Here is a 20,245-nt window from a genome sequence, read left to right as displayed (position 1 = left end):
TCAGAGGTAAAATAAGATAATCCCAGATGCGTACTCACCCATGAACTACAATCTGTCTAATGCTAAGGGAGATGTCACTCCGGTTCTGAGTAAGACATGGCATCCACTAGAGAGAAATGAAATCTACCAATTGCCACCATAGAAACTGCCCAGACAACTCTAGATGGAGCTCAACCTCTCCCTACTGTCCTGTCCTGCCCTTTCTAAGAACTGAGGACAAACCGAGGGACAGAAGTCCCAACTGAAAAAGAAATGTGCCCCAAATCTAAACTTGGCAGTATTTGCTCCTGCCATTGAAAAATGTCACTAGTGTGATTACAAATAGATATAGGCATACCCCAGTGCATTACAGGGCTCAAAGGAAGAGCAAGCACTATGTAAAACTGAAAGAGCTCTTGTCAGTCATTAACTAGACCAACCTCCTTATCACACAGGTGAAGAAAGAGAAGCTCAGAGGACGAGGTTACTAGTTAGTGGATAGGATGCACTGAACCCTGGTTGAGCGATTTGTACTTTATGTACCCGGTTGTCAAGTGATACCCATAAGCGTATCTACTTTATTTCCCACATAGCAGCCATAAGGACCCCTTTTAACACACAAGGCAGATCGTGTCACTCAAAAGCCTCAGGTGACTTTCTGTCTCACCCAGGTGGAGCCCAAAGACCTCAGCAAGGCTTGCAGGTCCGCATGATCTGGCCCCATTACCTCTCGGGCTTTGGCACCTATCACACTGCCTGTCACACTTGGTGTCAGCCACATTAGCCATCTTGCTCTCTCTGGGGACACTCCATAGTCTCCCACATGCACTCAGGATCTCCACGTTTACCACTCCCTCTGGAATGCTCTCTCCTAAACAGCTACAGAGCTTCCCTCACTTCCCTTGGGTCTCTACTCAACTTCACTCTCACAGAGACCTTCCCTGACCACTCTAAACTAGCAGTCCCACTCCTCCTTGCCTGGCATTTTCTAGCTCCCTATCCTACCTTATTTTATAGCTCTGAAAGGTATACTGTATTCATTGTTTGTTGCCTGTTCCCCCCACTGGCATGTAAGCTCAACTGATTGCATGAAATGTCTTTAGTTCACTGCTGAATCCTCAGTACCTTGAACAGCACCTGGTACATAGTAGGTGCTCAATGAACATTTGTTGAATGAATAAATGAATATAGAGTTGATATCTGCAAGGCTCCAGTAGTGAGGTCACTTCCATATTGAGTTTCATATTCATTTTCTTTGAGTGTTGGCGAGGTGAGAGGAAACTAGCACTCTTAAATACACTGTTAGCAAGAATATAGATTAGCAGAACTTTCTGGAAGCTTTTTGGCAATTTCTAATGCACTTTAAAAAGCACCAACATACTTTTGGACCCAGAAATCCCACAAGTAGGAATGTTCCCTGTTGGAAGGACTCACAAAAATTCTTCAAGATGTGCAAGAGGCTTGTGACAGCATATTGCATAATAGCAAAAATTGTAAACAACTTTACAAGTGTCCATCAATAGGAGATTGGTTAAAGAAATTCCTGTACAGCCATACAGTAGAAAAATATGTAACTGTCATTTAAAAATGTGTTGGATCAGTGAGTTCTCATATGGAAAATTCTTTAACTTGACATACAAGTAAAACACCTAAGATGAAAAATAGCATTCATACTATGACCCCTTTCATGCAAATTTTAAGATAAGATATACAAATGCATATGTGCTGGCAGAAGACTTAAAATATTTGTAGACAGAATCATAGGAAATCGTTGATAGTGATTCACAGTGGGGAGAGGGGACTAGGTTGGGAAGGAAAGGTTTCACCTCTCAATTTGCACATTTTTGTACTGTTTAAATTTCCTAGCCAAGCATAGTCTTATCTTGTACTATTTTTCAGTGCCAACAGAGGTTGCTTGAGATGAGATTATGGGCCATTTTTTGTTGTTTTCCTATACTTCCCTGTTATTAAGAAAGCTGGGGAGGCCAAGGCGAGTGGATCACCTGAGGTCAGGAGTTTGAGATCAACCTGGCCAACATGGTAAAACCCTGTCTCTACTAAAAAATACAAAAATTATCCAGGTGTGGTGGTGGGTGCCTGTAAACCCAGCTACTCAGGACGCTGAGGCAGGAGAACCATTTAAAACTAGTAGGTGGAGGTTGCAGTGAGCCGAGATCGTGCCACTGAACTCCAGCCTGAGCAATAAGAGCAAAAACTCCATCTCAAAAAAAACGAAAAACAAAAACCAAAAAAACACAGGGCTCGACTGGACCTGCTAACCATCTCAAACCACCAGGTTTAACTGTGACAGTTAATGTTTTCTGCGTTTCACAAAAAACCAACATAGTCTGAACACATGAATGTATATCTGGGATTAATACTGGTTTTAAAATCATCACAAAACTCTTCACAAACTGATTGTCCTGTCATGCATGAGGCTTGTGTTCAATGCAATATTAAGAAGCATAGAGCTGTTACCTAAATAATCAGGAGACAAGGCCTTTCCTCTTTCAGTGGGGCTTTTTCAAAGCACTTTCACATGTATTAACTCATTTAATTGGCACAACAAGCCTATGAGATGGGCCGCTTTACAGCTGAGAAAAGCAAGAAGCTGGAAAGGCCTCACAGCTGCAACTGTAAAAACTAGAACCAGAAAATCAGCAGCTCAATTGGCCCCATGTCATTGCCTTATAGATGGAATCCCTACCTTCAAATGTTCTGTTCCAAGTCTGCTGTATAATTTTCCCTCCATCCTTTTTGCTGTAACCAGCTCTGAGTACTTCATGTAGAGCCAAGACGTAGAGGAGGATGGCATCGTGGAATCCTTCAACAAACATGTTAACCTGAAAAGAAAACCCCAGATGCGTGAGCCAAAACACCACATGACTGACTCATGTCAGGAATAAGATGAGCAATCCAAAGGGTTAACAAGTTAGACTTGAGGGCTGTTAGCCATGGCAGAGGTGGGCAGAAGGGGCACTAACAAGAATCATGCCATGACTTTCCTGGCATGGCTCAGAGGGGAAAGCCCTTCCCCAGTTGGGGAATTTGGAAAGCCTATTACAGAAGTCAAGAAAACTGTACCTGTTAACCAGGTCAAGAATTTCAAGTGTGCCCACCTTTGCCAACGGTCCCTTTTGGACAAGTCCCCTCCTCCTTCCCCACATCTGCCTCTATCTCAAGCTTATGTGAGTTCAGCCTCCCCTTTGAGGTCTTCTCCATCTTCAACAGCCCCATGATCTCTTCATGCTCTGAATGTGGAGCATAACGAAAGAACAGTAGAGATCCATTCGTTTATATTTAACAACTGTTGATACCTACTAGAGTGCTGGTGCTATGAGTGCAAAGAAGAGTAGATGCTGCAACTTCTGCCTGTCTGCCTAGCATTTGTGTCCTCTCTCCCATTAGTAAAAATGTCTTAGTCTCTCTTTCCAATTTGTGTTTTGAGTACATCTAACCACTCCCTATCCCTACTCCCTGCCAAGCTCCAAGGACAGGAATGGAAAACAGGCTTGGACTGTTGGTATATCCCAGTTGAGCCCTGACTCAAGTAAGCTAGCCCTTGCCCTCAGGAAACTTAAAAGTTTCCTAAACATAGACACTGGTCATGTGGATTGGGGGAAGTCACTTCATCTATTTGAGCTTTGTTCTTTTCATCTATATATTGACCATGAGACTAATGCCTGCTTCAAGAGGTAGTTGCAAGAAGTCTGTTAAATAAAATGCTTGGTATTATCATGCCTGGCACATATCAAATTCCCAACTAACAGAAGCCAATGCTATCATGATATTTTATGGGCTTTAAAGTGTTGGAGTCTGTGCTGTGTTCAAGGTCTGTTCAGAATACAGTACAAATACCAAAATGGGAGTGGTCAGTCTGATGGGTTGGAGAAGGGCGGGAAAGAGAGGCTTAACAGCAGTGAAAAAAGTTGAACTGAGTTTTGAAGATGAGGAGATGTTTCTCAGGTGGGGGCAAAGACACAGAATCAGGGCACATTCTGACAGCCTGGTGTATTTTGGGAAGTGCAAATGTTTTGCTAGGCTGGGAGCAAGAGAAACAGGGTCACACCAAGATGGAGAGGTAAGGAGGCTGGAGAGGTAAGGAGAGTGAGATCATCGAGAATCTGGAGACCACACTGAGGAACTTGGACTGTCTTCAGCAGGCATCTAATCACTTTAGTTCACCCCTTACCTACATTAAAAGCAACCTTTGATAAATCCTAATACCACATTTAAACCCATTATAACATTCATTGGATATGAAATGAGCAGATTCTATCTTGAAACACCAAGAGGCTTACAAACAAACTCTGTACAAAAAGTACAAAAAATCCAAGCCTTCTCATTTCAGAAGAAAGTGTCAAAGACAAAATGCCAATGATGCAAAATGAACTGGGCATTCTGTAGATAGCCACCTGGCATGGCTTAGTGGGGAAAACCCACTACCCGCCCCATCTCCAGAAGGAAACTTCGTGGGAAGACAGCTGCAACTGACCTTCTGCATCACCTGGTTCAGATGCACAAACATTCACAAGACACAGCTCGGTGACTGGATCTACTTAACCTTATCCCACCCCTAGGATGGGAACTCCTGTTTGCATCCCAGAAGCAGATATTTCATGTTTGCCAAAAACTAGTGCTGAGAAGCAGTTTAGCCTAATGGTTAAATATCCTGGACCCCCTTTCCAGCTCTGCCACTTCCTAGTTGTGTTCTGGTTTCCTCATCTGGAAAATGAGAAAAATAACAGTACCTATCTCATGGGGATGCCATTAGGTTTAAACAAATGAAAAAATGTAGAAGACTTCAAAGAGTGTCTGACAGAGTCAGCATTCACTGTTAGCTTTTGGTGTTGTGACGCTCTAGAGATGGAGAATTATTAACCTAGAGATCCTGCTTAGTTTCAAATTCTTAACAGCAGTATTCAAAATATAAGTGATTTTCTTACAGGTATCATGTGTGTTATTGGCCCATTTTATACTCAGTGGGAGAGAAGGCTAGTGTTCATGTTGTTTGTGCCCCAGACAGTAGACAGTTCTCTTTGTTCCACAACACCAAGCTCTTAATTCCACCCTACTATGACAGGTGCAGTTCAAGTGGTCATCTGCTGACCCTCTGCAAGAGGTGGAGAGTGGGAAAGACTGATGATTTGCAGGAGTTTGGAATTAGCTGGCTGGACATACAGTCCAGTCTTGGCCCTGATGGGTTACTTGATCTCTCTAATCTTCCATTTCCTCATCTGTTAAGTGGGGGTTTAGTACCATCTCACCTCAGAGAGCTCTTCTGAGGATTGAATGAACCAGTGCACGTAAAACACCGCAAACAGTTCCTAGGACCATGGAAGCAACGGACAGATTCTGACTCTTACTCCTAGCTGTCAAGCCTAAGTGTCAGAGTGAGTGATTATTTTCTCACGCAAAGAAAAATAATGTAGAAATAACATCTACAAGTCAAAGACAATTTTCTGCTCATTTGGCTATGCCAATTTGATTTTCCAAAGGAATATGAAATTTCCACTTAGGCCATGAAGTCATTATGGCTTGAGAAAGTCTTCATGCTGATAAATTTTAATAAGTGAACTTTAGCGGTATAATTTCATTCTCAGGCCACATTTTTTTAAAGTTTAAGGTCTATCTTCTCTTTGATAATTTTACAGAAGCCAGCCAGCTCCAGAGGAAAGTCAGAGAATCACAGAGTCATGGCCTGTGGGAGATGCCAGGTGCCCTCAGAAAGTTCTGATCAAATCCCCTTGTTACTTTGAAGACCCGAAGAGCATTGGTTGCTCTCCTCAGCCTTCCTGCATTCTGTCCTTGTTGTACAAGGGTTGTGCCCTGCAAGTTCCTTGTTCCTGCGGTTCCCAAGACAGGCCTTGCTTAAATTGTGAAGCACCAGCCACCAGGCATCACCCATCCCCTGTCATCCTCCTCCTTCCGTCGCCTCCTCGAAATCCTAACCCAGGACCACCATGTTGATGTTGATCACCCGAAGCACTGACTGTGCACCCCATTACCATATCCTGTCTTGCCCTTCCCCTTCCTTCCTTCTTGACATGCCTTCTGAGCTGCCCCGCTACAATCCACGATAGGAAGAAAGATTATGTGGTGGAGAACAATGAACTTGAGTTATACTGAACTTGAGTTACTTTTGTCCTCGCAGGTTTGATGGTGGAAAGAAATAGACAGGCCCTGAATACACACCCAGTTCTGAAAATGCATTCTAGCTTGATTTGCAAATGGATCGCAAAATATACATTCTTTCTTCTCAGGGTGGCTGAGTGTCTCCCTCTCCTGCCAAAATTATCAGAAGAGCTGCTGACCCCGCTGAGGTTTGCTGGCACCCGGCCCACTGTGGGGGAGGTTTCCTAACACCTACCTCACAGAACCTCAAGCCAGAAGCAAAGCCCCAGAGACTGGCTTTTCTCGAGAACATTCTCACATCTACACGTGATTTTTAGTGGGTGGAAAGCCCATTAGCACATTGTAGACACTGAAAATTAGACATGCAAATTAAGAAAAAAATAAGGGAGAAAAAAAAAACCCCAAGTATGAAGTTGGCTTAGGAACACTTCCTATTGGCCCTCCAGGCTGAAAGGAACAAGGTCAGCTAATACGCCCCCTGCCTCTGGACAGAACAACCCTTGAACCTCAAAGTCCAAGTCCTGACCAACACAGGTCATGATGCTGTTAGCTATCACAGGTAAACAGCTGGGATTCCCCCACGGAGCAACCTGTTCTAGTAATTAGCATCCCTTATTGCCAGGAAATTTTCCTTACTATCATCAGCCATAAGCCTTAACTAAGTTCCTACATGCAGCCATTTCTTCTACTAGATGCTCAGAAAACTGGGAGAAGAGAACAATGCAGTTTCCAATCTCCACCAAACAGCACCACTGCTACCTACAAACAGGTAGACAGCTCTGTGCATGCAAGTTGCTAAGTTGTGACACGGGCCTCGCTGAAAGCCATGCTCCAGGGTAATCATTATTGGTGCTGTTTATCAAATCAAGTGGCCTTCCAATGAGATGAAAAGCTTTCACCATCTTCCACTTATTCTTGCAAAAAGAAGATAGCATGACAAGAAGGCATAAACTCTCATTCCTTTCATTTCTATTTTCTCTCTTTCTTTCTCTTTTTTAAACAGAGTCTCACTTTGTCACCCAGGCTGGAGTACAGTGGTGCAATCTCAGCTCACTACAGCCTTGACCTACCCGGTTCAAGTGCTCCTCCTGCCTCAGCCCCACAAGTAGCTGGGATTACAGGTGTGCACCACCATGCCCGGTTAATTTTTGTATTTTTTGTAGACATGTGGTTTCACCATGTTGCCCAGGCTGGTCTCAAACTGGAGCTCAAGTGACTCGCCCACCTCGGCCTCCCAAAGTGCTAGGATTACAGGCATGAGCCACCGTGCCAGGCCCGTCATCTCCATTCTCTTGATTCTGTCCTCTGCAGCTGCCCAGAATGGAAGAACACTGTTTTTGCCCCGGCCTTCCTCTCTGATAGCACCTGCCAGCCACATTGATTTATTAGTGTTTTTTTAGATCCTCTATCATGGGGAGAGCTGAATAGAAATCAAGTTGTTGCTGCTGTTTATTTTCTAACTGATCATAAAGTGTTGCCGCGCACAGCCTGGCTCCCAACCATGGCAGCGAGCCACGTCGCTCTCACTTCTCTCTGGAGACGCAAATTCATAGTCAGATGAATTCCTCAATGCCTGCATTCCAAACAAGTCAGCATAGAAAGCTGCGGGCCTCAGCTGTTCTGTAAAGTGAGAGTGGTCTAGCTCTTGGGGTTACTGGATATCTGAGAAAGGCTGTCAAGCTCTCAGACAGAGGCTGCTGGAAGAAAGTGACTGAGTTCAATGCTTAGCTAGGCTGTCCTGGAGCTTTGCCTTTGGTGTTCACGGGAACTCAAGCATAGCACACAGTAGTTCTACCTTCCCTACCACAGACTGGTGGTTCCCAGTGCAAAGAAGGGAAACTGAGGGTGCCAGGCAGCATTTCTCAAGAATCACTTGCAAAAGACATGCCATCTAATCACCCATTTTGGTTGAAGGGGAGATGGGGGAAAGGGAAATTTGGATGGGAAGTAGGTAAGAGAGGAGATGGGCCCATCAAAGGTTTGTCCCTCATCATAGTGAACAATGGCCAGACCACCTTCTCTGACCTGAGATGAAACTGGTCCAGTTTCATTCTGGAGGTGGTAGATAGCAGAAGGAAGTGGTCTGGGAACGCTGTGTGCATAGCACGAAGGTTAAAGAACATTCTGCATTTGATGAACACTTTACAAATACAATACAGTACCTAGACTTTAAAAATAGAGTATCTATTTTTGTTCAATTTCCTTTTCAATCATTAAATTAAGTGTACAATTTAGGGTCACAGCAGCAACTGCCATAAACCGAGTAGCCTCACAACCTCCTCAGCACCAAACAGAGGGAGGTCTCTTTCTTACTGACAGAGATCCCCATGTCTGTTCTGTAGAGGGACTGCCTTCATGGAATTCTCACATGGTCACTTGATGATGTATTTTAGCCTTGAGGAAAGTGAAGCTGAAAATCTGCACCCTTATCCCAGTGGAAATCTGGGAAAATGCAAAGGGCAGGTGGCTGACAGTCAGGAAACACCACAGAGAGAGAGCCGGGGTCTTCATCTGCAACTCTGTGCAAAGCGGAAGCGTCGCTGAACCCTCTGGTATACTTCTTGCTCCACAGACCGAAGTTAGAACTTACTTAGGGTGGGGTCTGACTTAAGTTTCCCAAATAACTGTCCCTATCATGGGCTCAGTTCTGCACTGGTAGCAATGCCCTGGGCTGGCAAATTAACTTGGACCTTCCTGAGGTGGGGCTGCCTGCAGACTGTTTTCCCTCTCATCGCCTAGAACAGACTGGATCATTAAACAAAAGCAATCTTAGGAAGATCATTAGGTAGAGTTAGAGCCCTCATTCACCTCCTACAATGACAGGGACAGCAGAGCGTCACAGAACTGAATCCAGAGGCATGAGCACACCTCAGCAAGGAACGCTGGTACTGTTCGTGGGAAGCAACGAGGACATCTCTGTGGGCATCGATTTTTGGAATTGGTGGGTATGGAGCACAAGTACGTGAGAATGACTTTTGAAAATTCTCCCAAGGCTCACACAGGGAAGATGGTCATCTGATATATTTGCCCTTTGGATGTGTCACACATGCGTCATATACAGATGCTTCTCATCCCATCACCCTCTTGAAGGCTTAGTTGAGAAATGCACACACATAATGACATAATCGTTCCTGGCCTTCAGATGAGCAAGTGAGTGATGTCTGTCCTAGGCCCTGACGATTCACCAGTGCCAACCAGACATGCTTCTGGAAGGCTGGTGACCCAACCCCCATAAGACTGCTCGGGACACATGCAGGCCTCTCTTCCCAGAGGTCTGTGTCCTATCAAGGCACGAAGTTGAGGTGGGCAAAGGCATAAACCAAAACCCAACAGGAGAAGGGCAAGAACAGGAGCAGGAGCAGGCATCCCACTCACCCTGCAACTGTGCCAGGCAGCGATACAGACAGGAAGAGGGGTGACCAGGTCAAAGGGAGGTGGAGACAGGGAAAGAGGAGGGGTACAATTTCTGGCTTTATTACTTCTGATAGGCCAAAATCAGAAGGAGCATATAATTCTAATTTCTCTGACTTCACGATACCCTCTTAAACTGGTCCTGAGAACTTCAGACAGCTTCCCTTGAACTTTTCGAGTCACCTAGAGATGTGTTTACAAAGAATAAATGGACAAAAATACAGGCTTTTATACAGGTGGCTTTTTTTTTTTAAATTTCTGTTTTATACCCTAAAATGAAACTTCCGTGTTTTTATTTAAGCAATTTCAAGGTGTGGTGAGGACTAAGCTAAGATCCAGAACCCCAACTCCAACAGTTTAATTTTGTCCAATTCTTAATTCAGAGTTTCCCAAGCTGTATTCCACAGAACAGTAGCATTCCTTGAAATGTTAATGAATGGTTCTAGAAATAGCAGTATTTTGGTTAAGCAGATTTACAAAATACTAAATTAAACAAAGTCAAGCAGTTCTCTTCACTGCTGGGCAATAATTATAATAGCCAACTTTTATTGAACACCTACTATATGCTAGGAGTTATGTAAACATAGCTTGAGTTCTGTTGCACCTTACAAAACATTCATAACATCCTAACAGGAAAAAGAGATCTTGGTCAGTGGATGGGGTCAAAACTCAAGAAAACGTTGAGTGGGCAAGTTTTTAAGAGTCTAAAGCTGGCTTGCCCAGTTATAACATTTATGCTATTGACACATTTGTTCAGCCAGCAAATATGAGAAAACAGTTTTGTGCTCCAGTTTGTTTTTAATTGGCCAATACTTGGGTGGCTCTACAAGTGAGCATGTACACTGAGAGAGACAAATGACACAAGACTAAAACTGACAATGTCCTTCAGTTGCTGTGACTGAGTCGACCTCCAACCCATCATCAGGGAGAGGGAGGGACGGAACCTGCACCTGGAGAGGGAATGACATGGCAGAAGATGGAAGAGAAAGGGCAAAACAGGACATGAGACAACAAACTAATTGTCCCTCATCTCAACCTAGTCTTTAAACAAGCAGCTAACAACAGCTTGACTCAAGAATCGGGTCAAGTGAATCAGGATTTCTGCTAAGTCGTGAACTCACCAAAGATGCCTCTAAATAAGCCAGACATGAAGGATGAATGTCCTACCTCACACAGCAGCTAAACACATGAGTAACTCCACCAGGTAATAAAAGATCTACTGATTAAATGTTTTCCAACTAGCACTCACTATGAAATACGATGACTTTGGTTTTGAAAGTTTTTTTTTTTTTTTAATTGTACTTTAAGTTCTAGGGTACATGTGCACAACGTGCAGGTTTGTTACATATGTATACATGTGCCATATGTATACTGCACCCATCAACTTGTCAGCACCCATCAACTCGTCATTTATATCAGGTATAACTCCCAGTGCCATCCCTCCCACATCCCCCTCCCCACAATAGGCCCCAGTGTGTGATGTTCCCCTTCCCATGTCCAAGTGATCTCATTGTTCAATTCCCACCTATGAGTGAGAACATGCGGTGTTTGGTTTTCTGTTCTTGCGATGGTTTGCTGAGAATGATGGTTTCCAGCTGCATCCATGTCCCTACAAAGGACATGAACTCATCCTTTTTTATGGCTGCATAGTATTCCATGGTGTATATGTGACACATTTTCTTAATCCAGTCTGTCACTGAGGGACATTTGGGTTGATTACAAGTCTTTGCTATTGTGAATAGTGCCGCAATAAACATACATGTGCATGTGTCTTTATAGCAGCATGATTTATAATCCTTTGGGTATATACCCAGTAATGGGATGGCTGGGTCATATGGTATTTCTAGTTCTAGATCCTTGAGGAATCGCCATACTGTTTTCCACAATGGTTGAACTAGTTTACAATCCCACCAACAGTGTAAAAGTGTTCCTATTTCTCCACATCCTCTCCAGCACCTGTTGTTTCCTGACTTTTTAATGATCATCATTCTAACTGGTGTGAGATGGTAATTCATTGTGGTTTTGATTTGCATTTCTCTGATGGCCAGTGATAACGAGCATTTTTTCATGTGTCTGTTGGCTGTATGAATGTCTTCTTTTGAGAAGTCTCTGTTCATAATCCTTTGCCCACTTTTTGATGGGGTTGTTTGTTTTTTTCTTATAAATTAAGTTCTTTATTCTGGAGTGATAATTGTAATAATAACCTTGATAAATTACAATAATAATAATAAATGTAGCAAAACTTCATTTACCCAGTCTCATTAAGAAAAAAAAGATGTTTCAAATAAGCAAATTTTCCAGGTTCCTTAATATCAATTCTCTAAGTATCAAAACTTTTTATATAATCTAAAGACCTTTGATTGGAAATGTTCCTAAAATGAACCACAGACATTGTTGCCTTGGTAACAGAAATATGCTGACTGTCATATGTAAGGCTACGATCATGAACGGTCCAGTCGCCTCCATCACTACTGAGGTGGGGATTGTGCTGTCTACACAATGCTGACACCAGACTTGTGTTTTTCAGATACTATTTCTTCGTCCGCACTGGTGGAACATGAGCTGACGACCCTCACTCCTTCCTGCCATGCTTTCTCCCCTTGGCTGCTGGTCCCCTTCCTGCTGGGGCCCTCTAGGGATCTCAACAGCTCACAAATCCAGTCTAAATGCTTCAGGAGGGTAAGGAACACTGTCCATTGCTAGCCACCCCCCAGATGAACTCTGTGCCCTACTTCTTACAAAACCACTTGGATTCTCTGAGCATGCCTTGAGATACTTCACACCTTAGCTCTGGGGCTGGGACTGTCCTCCCCGAGGGACATGTGTCACCTAAGACAAAATTCTACTCAACTTTGCTGGCTATTCTCAGGTTACCCTCCAGTCCACTTCCCACCCTTCTCCAGCCATCTCTGTGCCCTGGGAAGCCGACATATACTCACAGCACCAGTGGGCACCCCCCACCCTTCCTCTGGCTTCTAGTTGGATTAGCAGCAGGTGAGAGGGCAGAGGAGATAAAGGTGGGATGCCAGGGGCTGCTCTCCCAGACCAGACACCACAGGCAGTTCCCTGCAACCGCCACAGGCCCTGCAGTTCTGGTAACTTTTCCTCCTCTTGCTCCTTCTGGTCTAGTGGTGGTCACAGCTTCCCACCATGTTCACAGGCCCTGGGGTTCTTAACTGTCCTTTGTAGGTTTTTCTAAACATAGCTTTGAAAATGGTGCCTTTACTTATAAGTTCCACTTGATTTCCTTTCAATGTGTCGAATGTATCCTCCAAAGACTCCTACAGACAGAGATCAACCTTATGTAAGCCAGCAAAGTTCTTCTCGCTGAAGTCTTCTCTGAACCATCCAATTCCTCCTTCCTTCCATAACTGCACTCAGTGAAAGTTTGTTATTAGTTCACTCACCAGCCCATTTTGCACTTTTGCACATCTGCGTATCCTGATACTGCACAAGCTCCTTGATGCACAAGCGAAACCTCCAGTGTTTTTGTTACCCTGGGACCTAGCCCTGCGTCAAATACAGAAACTGCACTCACTGGAGTTAATGCTGCTGTCACCAGTCACTTCCTGCCACTGACATTGTGCCTGCCCGTAGCATGCCATCGTCCCCACTCTCACTCACTCCCACTAATGTTCTATAAGCCAGGGCGAGAAATCACAAGGCTTGTTATAGCTGTACTTAAAATCAGGGTAAATAGGTTCTGAGTGAGGATTTGAAAGACTCCCCTGTGATAAAATTAATTGATTATAAATCTACTTTAGCTGCTCAGAGGCCTTTGTCACATACTTCTTTTCTCTTGACTGTGTCCTGAATACCTGAGATTACTATAAAACTGGCTCAGCAGCTGCTGCCAAGGGGAAGATTTCCAGGCTTTAACACCAAGATAAGGACAGTCATGCTATAACTATTAGTAATTGCGGTATTTGCCATCACTTTTAATGCACCAACCTAATAACAATATGCTTCTCAGCCAGTGAATGAGTAAATTCATTTTTTAAGAAAGCTTTTCTATCAAGTTTGCTATTAAAGAAAAAAAAGCTAAACTGAATATTATCTCCATCATCAGAAACTCGATTCCCTACATTTGGGTAAAATTAAGGAATCATTGGCAACTTTTTGGTGTGATTAGTAGAAATATTGTTATGTTTTTAAAAAGAGTGTTCCAGTACTGGTGGCATAGTTTGTATCACATTAACTCTCTCCAAAAATAATTCTATATCCTGGCCAAATTTTTTTTTTTTTTTTTTTTTTTTTTTTTGAGATGGAGCGTCACTCTTGTCACCCAGGCTGGAGTGCAGTGGCCTGATCTTGGCTCACTGCAACCTCCGCCTCCTGGGTTCAAGCAATTCTGCTGCCTCAGCCTCCCGGGTAGCTGGGACTATAGGCGCCCACCACCACACCCAGTTAATTTTTGTATTTTTGGTAGAGATGGGGTTTCACAATGTTGGCCAGGCTGATCTCGAACTTCTGACCTCAGGTGATTCACCCACCTCGGCCTCCCAAAGTGCTGGGATTATAGACAGGAGCCACCGCACCCAGCCAAATTCTTTTTTGAAGAACTACTTGAAAGCACTAGAAATTGACCAAATGCAGACAGTAGCTAGCAGAGACTTGACCCTAAAAAGAAGAGACAACACTATTTGGAAACTAAATTGACAGGGCTTTTCCCTTGAGGGTACCCCCTGGTCCCAGAAGCAGGGGGCAGGTGGCACTCAAGCAGAAGGTCACAAGCTTCTTGGCTTTAAAGATCAGAAGAGATAGGTGAGAGCTGGTATCAAGGGGGTAATTCCTGGGAAGAACAGAGCCACAGAGAAAGGAGCACCCAAGTCTTTTCATAAACTTCTGTGGTCCCTGGTTAATTCCTAAACTGCACATGCACAAGGGAGACATCAAGAGTCCAGTAGAAAGAGGGTAGGCTGAGAAGTTGAGGAACATCTGAACTGCTGCCATCTGCACAGAAGAGAGTTTGGAGTTGGAACCCCACCAAGCTAGAGGAAATTGGGGAATGCCTCAGACTTTCCACTAAAACTCCACAAAAGGACTACACGTTAGGAGTCAAGACTATGTCCAAAGACTAACAATTCATCCTAAGACTAAAAACAAAACCAAAACAGAGCAATCCTAAGAAAAAACAAAACCAAGTTTCCAAAAGTTCAAGGATGTCAGTCAGTCATTTAACCACCTGCTAGAACAAAAATTAAGGCTTCAAATGAATACTCTGAATACAATCTTTATAACGTATCATCCACAACATCCAGTATAAAATAAAAATATACTGGACATGCAGGGGCTGGAGAGGTGACCTATACTCAAGAAAAATATCATGAATAGAAAGTGACCTGGGGATGATATAAATGTTGGAATTAGCAGATATGAGCTGTCAGGCAGCTATTATAAACATGTTTAGGGACTTTTCAAAAAGATGGCCAAAGAGGCCGGGCACGATGGCTCACATCTGTAATCCCAGTACTTTGGGAGGCCAAGGTGGGCAGGTCACTTGAGGTCAGAAGTTCAAGACCAGCCTGACCAACATGGTGAAACCCTGTCTCTAAAAAAAAAAAAAAAATTAGCTGGTGTGGTGGTGCATGCCTGTAATCTCAGCTACTCGGGACGCTGAGGCAGGAAAACTGTTTGAACCCAGGAAGCAGAGGTTGCAGTGAGCTGAAAGTGAGCCACTGCACTCCAGCCTGGGCAACACAGCAAGACTCTGTCTCAAAAAATAAATAAATAAATAAATAAATATAAATAAAAAATAAAAGATGGCCAAAGAACAAAGCTAGAGGCATCACACTACCTGACTTTGAACTATACTACAAGGCTACAGTAACTAAAACAGTACAGTACTGCTACCAAAACAGAGATATAGACCAATGGAACAGAACAGAGGCCTCAGAAATAATACCACACATCTACAACCAGTTAATCTTTGACAAATCTGACAAAAACAAGCAATTAGGTAAGTTTCCCAGTTAATAAATGGTGTTAGGAAAACTGGCTAGCCATATGCAGAAAACTGAAACCCAATCCCTTCCTTACACCTTACACAAAAATTAATTCAAATGGATTAAAAACTTAAACATAAGACCCAAAACCATAAAAACCCTAGAAGAAAACCTAAGTAATACCATTCAGGATATAGGCATGGGCAAAGACTTCATGACAAAAACACCAAAAGCAATGGCAACAAAAGCCAAAATTGACAAATGTGATCTAATCAAACTAAAGACCTTCTGCACAGTAAAAGAAACTAGCATCAGAGTGAACAGGCAACCTATAGAATGGGAGAAAATTTTTGCGATCTATCCATCTGTCAAAGGGCTAATACTCAGAATCTACAAAGAATGTAAACAAATTTACAAGAAAAAAACAACCCCATTAAAAAGTTGGTGAAGGATATGAACAGACACTTAAAAACAGAAGGATATGAGCAGACACTTCAAAAGAAGACATTTATGAGGCTGACAAACATATGAAAAAAAGCTCATCATCACTGGTCATTAGGGAAATGCAAATCAAAACCACAATGAGATATCATCTCACGCCAGTTAGAATAGTGATTATTAAAAAGTCAGGAAACAACAGATGCTGGAGAGGATATGGAGAAATAGGAATGCTTTTACACTGTTGGTGGGAGTGTAAATTAGTTCAACCATTGTGGAAGATAGTGTGATGATTCCTCAAGGATCTAGAACCAGAAATACCATTTGACCTAGCAACCCCATTACTGGGTATATACTCAAAGGATTATAAATTATTCTGCTGTAAAGACAAATGCACACGTATGTTTATTGCAGCACTGTTCACAATAACAAAGACTTGGAACCAACCCAAATGCCCATCACTGATAGACTGGATAAAGAAAATGTAGCACATATACACTACGGAATACTATGCAGCCATAAAAAAAAGGATGAGTTCATATCCTTTGCTGGGACATGGATGAAGCTGGGAAGCATCATTCTCAGCAAACTAACACAGGAACAGAAAATCAAACACCACATGTTCTCACTCATAAATGGGAGTCGAAGAATGAGAACACATGGAGACAGGGAGGGGAGCATCACACTCTGATGCCTACTGGGGAGTAGGGGGCTACGTGAGGGATAGCATTAGGAGAAATAACTAATGTAGATGACGGGTTGATGGGTGCAGCAGACCACCCATGGCACGTGTATACCTATGTAACAAACCTGCACGTTCTGCATATGTATCCCAGAACTCAAAGTATAATGAAAAAAAAAATTTATATTTTTGAGTTAAAAATCTAAAAAATGAAAATAAATTGAAATGAAAATAAATTTAAAAATAAAATAAAATAAAAATAAATATAAAAAGTTGGCCAAAGAGAGTTACCAGATGGGTAATCTCAGCAGAGAAATGAAAGTTATTAAAAAAAAAAAAAAAAAAAAAAAAGAAAGAAAGAAATTGTAGAACTGAAAACTACAATATTGAAAAAGGAAATAGTCACTAGACAGGCTTAAAAGCAGATTGGAGACAGCAGAAGAGTCCATGATCTTGAAGGTATCACAGTAGAAAATGTCCCAATCTAAAGAACAGAAACAAACACCAGTATACAAAAATCAAGTGTATTTATATATACTAGCAATGAACAATTGGAAATGATTATTTTATTCTGTGTCCAACAGCAGCAAAAGACATAAAATCACTTTTTTTTTAAATCAGAAATATGCAGGATCTTTACACAGAAAACTACAAACATTGCTGAGATAAAGAAGACCCTAAGTGTCTCACGTTCATGGATTGAAAGACTCAATATATCTGAGATGTCAGTTTTCCCCCAAATTGGTGTACAGATCAATACAATCCAAATCAAAAATCCAGGATTTTTTTTTTTAGAAACTAGCAAGTTGATTCCTAAATCAAATTGACTAGTCGATTTATATAGAAAAAGGAAAAAACATAGAGTAGGCAAAAGTTTTTCAAAGAGAAGGACAAATTAGGGGGCTCACATTGCCAGATTTGAATATTTGCTACAAAGCTACAGTTTTTAAGATAGTATAGAACTGGTGTAAGAATAGACAAATAGATAAATGGAACAGAATAAAGAGTCTAAACTTGAGTTTTGACGAAGACACGTGAGCAAGTCAATGGGAGAAACAAAGTCTTTTCAACGCAGAGTGGCAGAACAAAAGAAGATGGGACAAAACTAAAACTTGATTCCTAACTCACAGCAAATACAAAAATTCACTTGAGACAGATCACAGACCTAAAATAAAAGTCCAAATTTTTATGAAGCTCTGAAAGAAAACCAGAAAATATCTTTGTGACTTTAGGGTTGGCAAATTTTTAATTAAAGATGGTACCAAAAAAGCTGAACATTAAAAAAACTGACTACATCTGAATTTAAAAAATAAAATAAAATAAAGAAAACCTCTGCTCATCAAAAAGCACATTTAAAATATTAAAATGCAGGTAAAAGGCAGAGAAAATATTCATTATACATACATCTGACTTATATCCAGAACATTTAAAAAAGAACTCTTCAAACAACAACAAAGAGACAGCCTAATTTTAAAATGGGCAAAGTATTTCAGCACACCGGTCACAAAAGTGAAGTAGCCAATAAGCGCATGAAAAGTAGCTCAAAACCACTAGTCATCGGAATACAATTTAAACCACAACAAGGCAGCATTTTACATCCATCAGAATAGCTAAAATTAAAAAGCTGACACCATCAAATGTAGATAAGGTTGTAGAACAACTGTAACTCCATACATTGCTGGTGGGAATGTAAAATGATACTACTTTGACAGCTTCTTACACAGTTAAACGTGCATCTATGCTATGATGCCTGGACATTTACTCAACAGAAATGAAAGCATGGGTTGGCAAAAAACTTATACAAGAATGCTTATTGCAGCTTTGGTCACAATAGTTCCAAACTGGAAAAAAAAAAAAAATCCATCAACAGAAGAATACACAAATTGTGGTGTATTTGAACAACATAGTTATTACTCGGCAAGGAGGATTGAGTAGGTAAACAAAGCAGCCAGGAAGCTCGAACTGGGTGGAGCACACTGCAGCTCTAGGAGGCCTGCCTGCCTCTGTAGACTCCACCTCTAGGGGCAGGACATAGTCAAACAAAAGGCAGCAGAAACCCCTGCAGATTTAAATGTCCCTGTCTGACAGCTTTGAAGAGAGTAGTGGTTCTCCCAGAACGGAGTTTGAGATCTGAGAACGGACAGACTGCCTCTGCAAGTGGAGGACCCTCAAGTAACCTAACTGGAAGGCACACCCCAGTAGGGGCAGACTGACACCTCACATGGCTGGGTACCCCTCTGAGACGAAACTTCCAGAGAAATGATCAGGCTGCAACATTTGCTGTTCAGCAATATTTGCTGTTCTGCAACCTCCACTGCTGATACCTAGGCAAACAGAGTCTGGAGTGGACCTCCAGCAAACTCCAACAGACGTGCAGCTGAGGATCCTGACTGTTAAAAGGAAAACTAACAAATAGAAAGGACATCCACACCAAAACCCCATCTGTACATCACCATCATCAAAGACCAAAGGTAGATAAAACCACAAAGACGGGGAAAAAACAGAGCAGAAAAGCTGAAAATTCTAAAAATCAGAGTGCCTCTCCCCCTCCAAAGGAACGCAGCTGCTCACCAGCAACGGAACAAAGCTGGATGGAGAATGACTTTGATGAGTTGACAGAAGAAGGCTTCAGACGATCAAACATCTCCAAACTAAATGAGGAAGTTTGAACCCATCACAAAGAAGCTAAAAACTTTGAGAAAAGATTAGATGAATGGTTAACTAGAATAACCAATGTAGAGAAGTCCTTAAATGATCTGATGGAACTGAAAACCATGGCACAAGAACTACGTGATGAATGCACAAGTTCAGTAACTGATTCAATCAACTGGAAGAAAGAGTATCACTGATTGAGGATCAAATGAATGAAATGAAGCAAGAAGAGAAGTTTGGAGAAAAGAGGGTAAAAAGAAACAAAGAAAGCCTCCAAGAAATATGGGACTATGTGAAAAGACCAAATCTACGTCTGACTGGTGTACCTGAAAGTTGCCAGGAGACTGGAACCAAGTTGGAAAACACTCTGCAGGATACTATCCAGGAGAACTTCCCCAACCTAGCAAGGCAGGCCAACATTTAAATTCAGGAAATACAGAGAACACCACAAAGATACTACTCCAGAAGAGCAACTCCAAGACACATAATTGTCAGATTCACCAAAGTTGAAATGAAAGAAAATATGTTAAGGGCAGCCACAAAGAAAGGTCACATTACCCACAAAGGGAAGCCGATCAGACTAAGAGAAGATCTCTCAGCAGAAACTCTACAAGCCAGAAGAGAGTGGGGGCCAATATTCAACATTCTTAAAGAAAAGAATTTTCAAACCAGAATTTCATATCCAGCCAAACTAAGCTTCATAAGTGAAGGAGAAATAAAATCCTTTACAGACAAGCAAATGCTGAGAGATTTTGTCACCACCAGGCCTGCCCTACAAAAGATCCTGAAGGAAGCACTAAACATGGAAAGGAACAACTGGAACCAGCCACTGCAAAAGCATGCCAAAATGTAAAGAACATCGATGCTAGGAAGAAACTGCATCAACTAATGAGCAAAATAACCAGCTAATATCATAATGACAGAATCAAATTCACACATAACAATATTAATCTTAAATGTAAATGGGCTAAATGCTCCCATTAAAAGACACAGACTGGCAAAT

General features: G+C 42.1%; 1 protein-coding gene across 3 annotated transcripts in view; it reads right to left on the bottom strand.

The window, feature by feature from the left end:
* Positions 1-20,245, bottom strand: part of NPR3 (natriuretic peptide receptor 3) — an 85,483-nt gene that overhangs the window by 8,913 nt on the left and 56,325 nt on the right. For all 3 annotated transcript variants that reach the window (XM_011980808.1, XM_011980806.1, XM_011980807.1), the window contains exon 4: positions 2,687-2,822. In XM_011980808.1, the coding sequence (XP_011836198.1) occupies positions 2,687-2,822 (136 nt within the window). The remainder of the gene's footprint in view (positions 1-2,686; positions 2,823-20,245) is intronic.

This window comes from Mandrillus leucophaeus, unplaced genomic scaffold (assembly GCF_000951045.1).
Source record: "Mandrillus leucophaeus isolate KB7577 unplaced genomic scaffold, Mleu.le_1.0 Scaffold218, whole genome shotgun sequence".
NCBI lineage: Eukaryota > Metazoa > Chordata > Mammalia > Primates > Cercopithecidae > Mandrillus > Mandrillus leucophaeus.
The sequence above is the reverse complement of the archived record's forward strand: the minus strand, read 5'-3'. Positions and strand labels throughout refer to the sequence as shown.